The sequence below is a fragment of the Haliotis rufescens genome, unplaced genomic scaffold, assembly GCF_023055435.1.
Source record: "Haliotis rufescens isolate VD_foot unplaced genomic scaffold, xgHalRufe1.0.p SCAF_5, whole genome shotgun sequence".
Lineage (NCBI taxonomy): Eukaryota > Metazoa > Mollusca > Gastropoda > Lepetellida > Haliotidae > Haliotis > Haliotis rufescens.
In genome coordinates this window covers 9,116,699-9,127,983 of record NW_025964223.1, presented here as the reverse complement: position 1 = coordinate 9,127,983, position 11,285 = coordinate 9,116,699, and the positions used below count along the sequence as shown (strand labels likewise).

Genomic DNA, 11,285 nt, shown 5'->3' with positions numbered 1-11,285 from the left:
TTGACCTTTACCTTTATTCTCAGATGTCAGATTAGGTCAAACTTGTCATGCAGAATTGGCGGTATGACAAAACGAGTATGTTTATTTTAACAACGACAACGCGTAGCCCGATGCCGCAATCCAATATTGTTTTGTTTAGCAATATTGATATATTCCCTATTGAGAGATTACATTTAAGAATGATCATAGTGATTTTGAAATGGCAAGTTTTTCAGCGTTTCAATTGAAACTTTCCTCTTTACTCCTACTGATAAGGCCTTTTGGGAGTCATACTTTCCCATCAATCAGCAATAAGCTGCGACATCAGAGCTTTGGCTTTCTCTTGATTCACTAAAAACAAATATCCGGGGAATCATGTTACAAAAATATTACCTATTATCATTCGTTGCACTTCCCATAAAAAAATATACTGTACACGCTGAAATGTCCAACTATTTCCCTTATTTATTCTTCCGTGATGGATTGATGACTTCAAAATAGAATGTAATGAATACTCTTCAAACTTGACACATTTATCCTTCCCCGTTGTGATACATCAAAGGAAATCCGCTGTTTATGACAAAGTGAGTTGGTGAAGCGATTTATATACATATGCATATAAACTGAATTGACCTTTATAATATTTGTTCATATTATCAAAGTAAAATATACTTGTATTATGAATATAATGATTCATTGACAAACATAAAAAACAAAAATGTAAGACAAGAATATCCTTTGACCTTCAAGGGTATTTGGCACGTGAGGTGGACCATTTGAGTACTTCAAGTAACACCAATCTTCAGAGATCCTTGTGAGCGAGTGAGTGTGTGAGGTTTGACACCTCTGTCACTTATATTTTGGCAGCAGCCATCGTCATAATTAAGTTCTGTCTTCTGTTAAGGGCGACGCCCATCGTAGTTGTCTCATAGCTCTGTCTGTTGAATAAGGCGACACGTGCTGGCATTCTCATACAGTTCACATCCGTCATCTTCTGTGGAATACAAAGTCATGTGTTTCAATGATAAAGAGTCATAAACACACGAGGGGTGATTTATAAGGTCTAAGCCTCACATAGAAGGAATTGCATAACAGCGAAATCTTTCGTTGTGAACATTATATTATGTTTCAGGGAATATTGCTAACAGTGGCTTATAACACTCGTTAATACAGCCATCTATTACAGCGATGAGCATGATAGATTACAATAAACATTTTACAAATGAGTATATATAAATTAATTTTTCAAAAATATATATGTAACACAATAATGAATATGGTGTCAATATTTAACATAGGAATTATTATTTCCCCAGGGAATTCTGTTTTTATGTCCAAAGCTTTAGCGAGTATCATAATGATTATGTTTACTTAAACCTTAAAACAAATTACTATCACCATAATTCAATATTATACAATTCTTTTACAAATTAAAGGTGCATGAAAATAGTATTTAGCTTCAGTTCGAAAGTATATGTAATATCTTCCAAGAGGGCTTGTTTTTACCAGAGCATACAGTTAATATGAGACCAAAACACTTCCAGTACCTTTCTAGTACTACACTGCAGATTCCTATCGTGCATAACTAGAAACATTCCTTTTCTTTCTTTCAAAGCATCACGCCGTTGGGATTCAGATGGTCAGGATCGGTGACTTGGTACCACAAAGGTATGGATTGTCACATATAACAACAATTAGTCGATTGTCTGGTCCAGATTCGATTTTTTAAAGGCTGCTTTGACATAGCTGGGAATTGTTGGAAGTGCGGCTTTAAACAACACACTGATCAAAAGATTTATTAATTCACAGCGTTTGGCTAAACTTTCTGTGATCATATTTCGCCTTATCTTTATGTCTTGGCGGTGGCGTTACTTCCAATGTCCCACTATTACAAGCCATCTCTTGAAAAGTCATCCCTATGCTTACGCGATTACGCGTCTTCTGCCATGAAGAATGTCCTCAAATCTAACGCTCACCCCCTGTTCTATCTTTACACGATGTCATTTCTGTCCCTGTCATACCGTCGTCCGACACAGGCACCCCGATCTCTGTGTTGACGTACACCGCCTCCTCCTCCTCCTCCTCCTCCTCCTCCTCATCCTCCACGTCCACCACGCTGTCGGGACGTTCCAGCGCCAGCCGCTTCTCCTCCATCAGCTGCTTGGCACAGTCATGGATGAACACGTACTGGGTCTGGGGAGCAAATACAAGAAGAGATGAGTGGACAGCCGCTTTGAACAGAATTTCAGTTATAGTTCATTTTGCCTTGCTTTGCTTTGCTTTGCTTTGCTTTGCTTTGCTTTGCTTTGCTTTAACGCCGCACTCAGCAATATTTCAGCTGTCTGGCGGCAGTCGGTAAACAATGCAGTGGTCGACACCATAAGAATCACTGCAGGCAATTGGAATGCGATGACATACAATCAACCAAGTCACACCGGGAGACCGCCAAGTTTCTAATGTGCTCTGGTGCATAGGTCTAGCAGTGTATCACTTTCAACATATCCGCCAAGCGCTCATGTCCACAAGATTGTCACCTGCTGATTGACAAAAGCCAACTCGGTAGGGAAACAAAATGACCAGAAATGCTGCAGAAATTATACCGAAAAGACAAATGGCGCCGAAGAAGAGAAAAACACTTGCCACGCATATTTGAAAACATTTTTTTCCAAGCGAACCGTTTTTATAGGATCTGGCGACTGCACTCAATCTAATCGTAGGGAAAATCAAATGGTTAGACTACATTTTATTCATCTGATTAACGCAATGCCATGGTCGTCTTTTCCTTTAATGGTGCCGATCTCCGTTTCTGCCTTCATCAGATGTTATAAATCAAAATAATAACTTGAAAACACAATAAAGCTTTCAGAATATTAAATTATATGAATATTTTGAAATTTCACAACATATCATATATATTCGTATCTGTTTCATTTTGAAGAATGCTTGTATACATGTAAATAGTGATGTCGATTTTGTTTTGATTCATTCTAGTCGTGTCGCTGCACTATGGTCTCTTATGATGACAGCTGACCAGTGGGTTTTCAAGGTCGGCAAAAAAGCTAAAAGGCATCTATGGGTTAACAAGTGTGGCCTGTGGAAATGTTTCTTTTTGTGTACCGACGGAGTGGTTTACTGCTCATATCGTCAACCACTAGTTGAGGGGCCCAAGCTTTAATAAAATTCATATGGCTGGAATATTGCTGATTGCCGAGCAAAATACCATTTACTCATTCGCATTGTGCCAAAGTGGGTAAATCATGTATGAAACCCGTCATTCCATTCTCGTGTATTGGCACAAGAAAGTTTGCCATGTATTTGACCTGTCAGAGCTATAGACGTGCATTGGCACAAGACTGTATGTCGTGTATTGAACCTGTCAGAGCTATAGACGTGCATTGGCACAAGACTGTATGTCGTGTATTGAACCTGTCAGAGCTATAGACGTGTATTGACACAAGACTGTGTGTCGTGTATTGAACCTGTCAGAGCTATAGACGTGTATTGACACAAGACTGTATGTCGTGTATTGAACCTGTCAGAGCTATAGACGTGTATTGACACAAGACTGTATGTCGTGTATTGAACCTGTCAGAGCTATAGACGTGTATTGACACAAGACTGTATGTCGTGTATTGAACCTGTCAGAGCTATAGACGTGCATTGACACAAGACTGTATGTCGTGTATTGAACCTGTCAGAGCTATAGACGTGTATTGACACAAGACTGTATGTCGTGTATTGAACCTGTCAGAGCTATAGACGTGTATTGACACAAGACTGTATGTCGTGTATTGAACCTGTCAGAGCTATAGACGTGTATTGACACAAGACTGTATGTCGTGTATTGAACCTGTCAGAGCTATAGACGTGTATTGACACAAGACTGTATGTCGTGTATTGAACCTGTAAGAGCTATAGACGTGAATTGACACAAGACTGTATGTCGTGTATTGAACCTGTCAGAGCTATAGACGTGTATTGACACAAGACTGTATGTCGTGTATTGAACCTGTCAGAGCTATAGACGTGTATTGACACAAGACTGTATGTCGTGTATTGCACCTGTCAGAGCTATAGACGTGTATTGGCACAATACTGTATGTCGTGTATTGAACCTGTCAGAGCTATAGACGTGCATTGACACAAGACTGTATGTCATGTATTGAACCTGTCAGAGCTATAGACGTGTATTGACACAAGACTGTATGTCGTGTATTGAACCTGTCAGAGGTATAGACGTGTATTGACACAAGACTGTATGTCGTGTATTGAACCTGTAAGAGCTATAGACGTGAATTGACACAAGACTGTATGTCGTGTATTGAACCTGTCAGAGCTATAGACGTGTATTGACACAAGACTGTATGTCGTGTATTAAACCTATCAGAGCTATAGACGTGTATTGGCACAAGACTGTATGTCGTGTATTGAACCTGTCAGAGCTATAGACGTGTATTGGCACAAGACTGTATGTCGTGTATTAAACCTGTCAGAGCTATAGACGTGTATTGGCACAAGACTGTATGTCGTGTATTGAACCTGTCAGAGCTATAGACGTGTATTGACACAAGACTGTATGTCGTGTATTAAACCTGTCAGAGCTATAGACGTGTATTGACACAAGACTGTATGTCGTGTATTAAACCTGTCAGAGCTATAGACGTGTATTGGCACAAGACTGTTTGTCGTGTATTGAACCTGTCAGAACTATAGACGTGTATTGGCACAAGACTGTATGTCGTGTATTGAACCTGTCAGAGCTATAGACGTGTATTGGCACAAGACTGTATGTCGTGTATTAAACCTGTCAGAGCTATAGACGTGTATTGGCACAAGACTGTTTGTCGTGTATTGAACCTGTCAGAGCTATAGACGTGTATTGGCACATGACGTTATGTCGTGTATTGAACCAGCCAGTTCGATCGACGTGTACTGGCACAAGACCGCCATGTGCTGGTCTTGAGAGGCTCGGCGGACATGAGTCATCTTTGGTCATAACATCAATCACATACTTGTCTGCGTCAGATTCCATTATGGCCATACCGCCATCATTTTGCTGGAATATTGCGGCGTTAAACAACAAACACACACCCACTGGCACACGACGCCATGTCATGTAAGAACGCTGGCTGCAGCTACTAACCTCCGTCTGGACCATGAGGACTCGGTTGTTCCTCAGCTTCATCACTAAGCCGTATATGTCTACAGTGTCTGACAGGCCGTGCTTTTCAATGAACTGGATGAGATAGTCCAGGCATATGAACGTCCCTGTTCTCCCAACGCCAGCACTGGAAAGATAGGTGAACTCTTTAGTAAATGTCACAAGAAATGGATTACATGATCTTTGGGATAATCTCTTGCTGTGCATTGTAATTCCGTGTGTAGCTCGAAATTTAATCTGTTCAGGACAAACATTTTTTGGGGAAAAAAGAATTAATAACATAAAGGAATTTCTGTTTACATTTGCATTACAATTAACATTTTGTTTGATGTCTCATTCTTGGTGTTTTAGTAACAGTGACATAAAGGAATGCTCAGAGGGAAAATTAAACATACTTTGGTCTGGGAAAAACAATAGTTTGGCATTTCAATTGGCATCAGTACTTCTGGAAAAAGCATATTCAATCTCCTCAGAAGAGAATGGAATATTTTCCTGACAATTTCAAAAATGGTTAACATAAAAGATACTCTACAGTTCAAAGCTATGATAACCCACGTGGTGCTCGTAAACAGGTAACACAAAAACAGGATCATAAGACCTGCATGGAATTTAATTGACTGATACGCGAACTGTGACATTTCTAGTACCAAATGTGAATAATTCAATCAATCATTCATTCATTCATAAGTTTGTTCACAAACGTAATCAAGAATGGATGGATACCTTGTAATGTCGATTAAATCCTTGAATTATCTAGGTTTCCACAATGCATAACATCATATACTCGATGCCTACGCTATTGGCTGAAGTTATTATGTACGCCTGAACATCGTCGTGAACATTGCTAAAGAAACCTTATAATATGCTTACATATCTTGATACTATTGGGAAGAACACATGGGCTTCCCGCAAGCGCGTTACTCTTTTTAATCATGGCTTTGGATTTGTATTGACCTCGCAATCTATTGGTGACATTGATATGATTTGATAACAATTTCGTACTCGTGCTTTAAATATGTTCCGACAGGATTGGCATTCTACATTTTCAGAAAGTTCAAGATACGACACATTTATTAAGTCTCTCCTTGTACTAGAGTCGTATCTTCCAAATTTTAGATTCAAGCACCTCCGCAATACCCTTATACAGTTTAAGTGATCTAAAAGTTAGTGAAAGAATATATTTAAATATTGGAAAGTCCCTATGAATTTGCGGCATATGTTAGCTTGGTGTTGAAGACTATGTTTATCTGCCATGAATGTAACAAAATAATAATGAAAGATACACGCCCTGCTCATTGTCATGTTTATCTTCTAACAAACTTGTATGTCGGCGGTCAAATAAAAAGTATAACGTTCAACTACAAGTACCTTTACACATTCATCATGCATTTACGCTATATCAGTTACATCTGCTGTTAATATTACTGCACGTTCATGTCACCAATTTGTATATGGTACATACAAATAAACACAGTTTCATACAATAAACCTCTAAAATTAATTGAAACAAATTCATATGCGATGCATTTGCACAGATACACAAAATACATCATCAGTTACATGTACGCTTTGTATAAAGTTTAATGATTCGTTTACAATCGCCTGTTGTTTGATGTAATTGGAAATAAAATAAAAATCTTCCAAGCATTTACAAATCCATACAAAGTAAAACCACGCTTATCCGGACGCTGGCGTTTTCAAGGAATCGTCCGGACAAACAACTTTCCGGATATGTGAATCAATTTGTAAACAGACCAGAGTCACTTTCCCTACTCAACTCAACCACGATATAAGTGTCGTGTAGGCGGGTTTCCGGATAAGTGGGGCCCCGATACTATAGTGGGTTGTATAGTATACATAATGCATATAGACAAATACTGTCAAATACTGACCTACTGTACTGTGTCAGTCTGTGTACCCATTTGATATCAGGTTAATATCCCTCGTGAACTATGTTTTCTCAGGTAAAAGTTATTCCATACACACTTGACATGAAATAGGAACCTCGTAAAATATCGTATAATTATGTACTCAAGGATAAAGTAACTGTGACTAAAATTTCTTAATAACTCATGAAAAAAATCCTTCTTTTCAAACTGCTGCGCGTGTCCTACAGGGATTGAAAATAGCAGCATATGTCAGCAAAACATATGAAGCCAAGATTGCTATAGAATTGTATGTTTGACTCCCAGAAAGCCAATCAGACCCGCCTGTTGTCAAACACCTATACACCTTAAATCAATGCAAACCTTAGCAAACGACTTGAGTTTTGACTTATTGGATTTTAAAAATTCACGATATAGTATACAAGAACAAGATCACAGTGACTGTCGCTCGTGAGTAGGCCTATTTCTGATGTTACCTGCAGTGGATCACGAGCGGCCCTTCCATGTCCGGACGGAGGTGGGATCGGACTGTCCGCACGAAGTCCAGGATGTCTGACCTCTCCACATCAGCTGACATGTCCTTCCAGTTGAGGAAGTGGAAGTGTTGTACCACCCGTACATCTTTATCCTAGAATTGGCAACGTCATCAGTAAACCTTTGAAGACCAGCTTGCTACATATACATTTCTTAAAGATATCAATGATGTTTGGTTCGACATTGCGACTATCAGCACTGATGCAGACATTATTTTACTGGCGCATCCATGGATAGTTTAAGTTTGAGGTGAAGTGAAATGGGTTAACGTCGTGTTGAAGATTATTTCACTTGAATAGTGACGTGCATGCATGTGTGTGCGTGGCTTGTACTGGCCCGGACTTTTGTCGGTTTCATAATGATAACCCACTGATGCCGCAGTTTAACATGGATACTCAACTCAATCACAATATACTGACTACGAGCCAGCCGATCCTTGTTTTGTCCCTATAATGTCTTATTTATAATAATATACCAAGATAAAAATGTATCTTTACTAAAAGATCTCGATATCTGTTTGGCCTGGCGCCGTCTTGTAAAAGTCTCTACAAGTCAGCTGGCCGGTCCGTAAGCATGTCATGATAATTGACGTGACGTCACTCTCTTGTTATGTCACAAGTGTTACCAGTTACCAGATACCATACAGAAAGGCCGGTGGCCTATGAACTCATTATTAAATATTCGTTACATATTTCGCGCTAAACGTTTGTCTTCACCCTCGACCTTCAGTCTCTTGGTGTACAAACCCATTCAGCTCGTGAACATATTACTTCCTTTGCATTTCTTCTGTTTTCATTGTATTCATAGCAAGCTATCACATACAGGGTTACTCTGGACTGCTAATGAAATGTCCTCATTTACCTGTCCATTACTCAGCTTGAACATCGTGACGTTGTAGGTGTTGAGGGAGGAGAAGGATGTGTTCTCCACCACGATGTCACCGTACTCTTTGGGTTCCTGAACCTCCGCGGGCCAGTACTCTTCACACTTCACCTGAAGCCCGATACTAGACGTTACCTAATATACTTTAGTCACGCTAAGACGGAAATCATCTACCTCTGTGTTTAACGCCGATTGGTAATGATAACATTTCTCGTTTTAATGTCAGGAAAGAAGCTGTTACTTCTTAGTTGCTTTATTTTTCTCAGATGCCCTTGTCTGGTACAGACTCGACTATGGACAGACCGCCGTCATATACATGTCGCTGGACACGAACAAACGTTTAAAAACCGTGGGTAAGCAATGTTTGATTGGGGAGAGTAGACGGTCGTTACACGAAATGCAGCTCTGGATGATTCTATTTAATTGTGCGAGGTATGGTAGTAGATGGTCGTTACACGAAATGCAGCTTTGTATGATTCTATTTAATTGTGCGAGGTATGGTAGTAGATGGTCGTTACACGAAATGCAGCTCTGGATGATTCTATTTAATTGTGCGAGGTATGGTAGTAGATGGTCGTTACACGAAATGCAGCTCTGGATGATTCTATTTAATTGTGCGAGGTATGGTAGTAGATGGTCGTTACACGAAATGCAGCTCTGGATGATTCTATTTATTTTTGTGAGGTATGGTAGTAGATGGTCGTTACACGAAATGCAGCTCTGGATGATTCTATTTAATTGTGCGAGGTATGGTAGTAGATGGTCGTTACACGAAATGCAGCTCTGGATGATTCTATTTATTTTTGTGAGGTATGGTAGTAGATGGTCGTTACACGAAATGCAGCTCTGGATGATTCTATTTAATTGTGCGAGGTATGGTAGTAGATGGTCGTTACACGAATGCAGCTCTGGATGATTCTATTTAATTTTGCGAGGTATGGTAGTAGATGGTCGTTACACGAATGCAGCTCTGGATGATTCTATTTAATTTTGCGAGGTATGGTAGTAGATGGTCGTTACACGAAATGAAGCTCTGGATGATTCTATTTAATTTTGCGAGGTATGGTAGTAGATGGTCGTTACACGAAATGCAGCTCTGGATGATTCTATTTATTTTTGTGAGGTATGGTAGTAGATGGTCGTTACACGAAATGCAGCCCTAGAAGATTCTATTTAATTTTGCGAGGTATGGTAGTAGATGGTCGTTACACGAAATGCAGCTCTGGATGATTCTATTTATTTTTGTGAGGTATGGTAGTAGATGGTCGTTACACGAAATGCAGCTCTACATAATCCTATCTATATGTTTCAGGGATTGCAGTAATGGTTCACCTTTCCATTTTCTTTCACAGGAGTAACCATGACAATGATGGACACCTTCTTTTCCCAGATCATTCTCCAGAAATCATCCACTGTACCAGGAAGTGGTCCTTGGGAGGCGATGTATTCGTTCTCACAGTTGTAGCCCTGGGATAAGGAAGTAAAGATAATTATAGTCCTCTTACAAAGATATGGGCAGACCACACAAAATAGAGGATATATAGAAATAGCTCCAGCACAAAGATATTGACATATATACTGATGATAACACACAAAATAGTGGACATAAAGATATAGCCTCAGGGCAAAGATATGGGCATATAAAATGGTGAGAACACAAATTATAGGATATTTTAAGTTATGGCGTCTTTAGTTTCCGTATATGGTGTCATGTTAGGATAGCAGAAAAATATTGGGCTAGGCGACCATACGAATTTATTATGCCGAAATGTGTTCACCTTGTATCACACAAAGACACATATCGCACTTTACACTTACTCATTGACATTAAGGGTCGAAGGTAGACTACTCTTCAAACCTTAGAGGCCAAACCTTGTTGAAATTATTAACTATTATCTTTATCAATAAAGGCACGAACGTGATTTCTTTTAAAATTAAAGACCTTGCACGTCACAATGAATGATATAAAACACAAATATGTGTCGAGTAACGAATATCTGTACCAGCATTTTCATGTGAAATATGTGTGGTGGATGTTGGAAAACCCGAGATGGCTGTTACTGATGGTATACGGTTTCATATTAGATCAGTAGCATCTATCTTGGAATGTTACCAACGGTGTACGGGTTCATATGGAATTAGATTTCCTGCTCTCTGATTGGGTAATCTCACTTTGAGACATAATACAAAATATTTATTTATATTTAGTTATTTTAAGAAACAGATGCAGATTTTACAAGCGAATCCCAACTCGGATGATAGCCGCATCATTTGTTGTCTTCACAGTTCTCTTAAATAGTCTACTTTTACCAATGTTTCCTTAAGGGACACAACCCATGCTCGTCGTAAGAAGCTGCTGACGAGATCGGGTGATCAGGGTAGCTGTTTGATGCATCTCATCGTATCCCAGTTGCGTAGATTCGTGCTCATGATAATTGTCACTGGATTGTCTGGTCCAGAATCGATTATTTACAGGCTGTATTGGAAGCTGGGATATTGCTGAATGCGGCGATAAACAACAAACCAACAAAAACGTTTGCCCTAAGAATGCAGTGTTTTCTTTGTCGTGATGGTCTCCAGCCTTAATTTGAGAGTTCTTCACCATATGTTTGTACTTTAAATATAGATGAACATATGATAAATCACAAACATTTTGCTTTTGTGTTTTTTTGGTGAAGCATATGTGAAACTGTACACATATAACACCAAATATGGCTTACCGGCATGTAACTTGCGTTGATGTAATCTGAAGTCTCGTCATCATCGATAACTTCAAGAACAACCCGGCTGTGGTCGACTGAAAGATATGTTTGTGAAAATATGAAGCTACGGCTTTTTCATAG

General features: G+C 39.3%; 1 protein-coding gene across 12 annotated transcripts in view; it reads right to left on the bottom strand.

Annotated features, from left to right (window-relative positions):
* Nucleotides 1-272: 272 nt before the first annotated feature.
* The window catches only part of LOC124119976 (tyrosine-protein phosphatase 10D-like), a 68,865-nt gene continuing 57,852 nt past the window's right edge, over nt 273-11,285 (bottom strand). For 9 of the 12 annotated variants that reach the window (XM_046482690.2, XM_046482698.2, XM_046482691.2 and 6 more), the window contains 7 exons: nt 11,163-11,239; nt 9,775-9,909; nt 8,422-8,553; nt 7,503-7,654; nt 5,123-5,267; nt 1,956-2,172; nt 273-973 (listed from right to left, as the gene is read on the bottom strand). In XM_046482690.2, coding sequence (XP_046338646.2) covers nt 906-973; nt 1,956-2,172; nt 5,123-5,267; nt 7,503-7,654; nt 8,422-8,553; nt 9,775-9,909; nt 11,163-11,239 — 926 coding nt within the window. In that variant the 3' untranslated portion in view covers nt 273-905. The remainder of the gene's footprint in view (nt 974-1,955; nt 2,173-5,122; nt 5,268-7,502; nt 7,655-8,421; nt 8,554-9,774; nt 9,910-11,162; nt 11,240-11,285) is intronic. The other 3 variants (XM_046482689.2, XM_046482695.2, XM_046482693.2) reach the window with 3 other exon arrangements.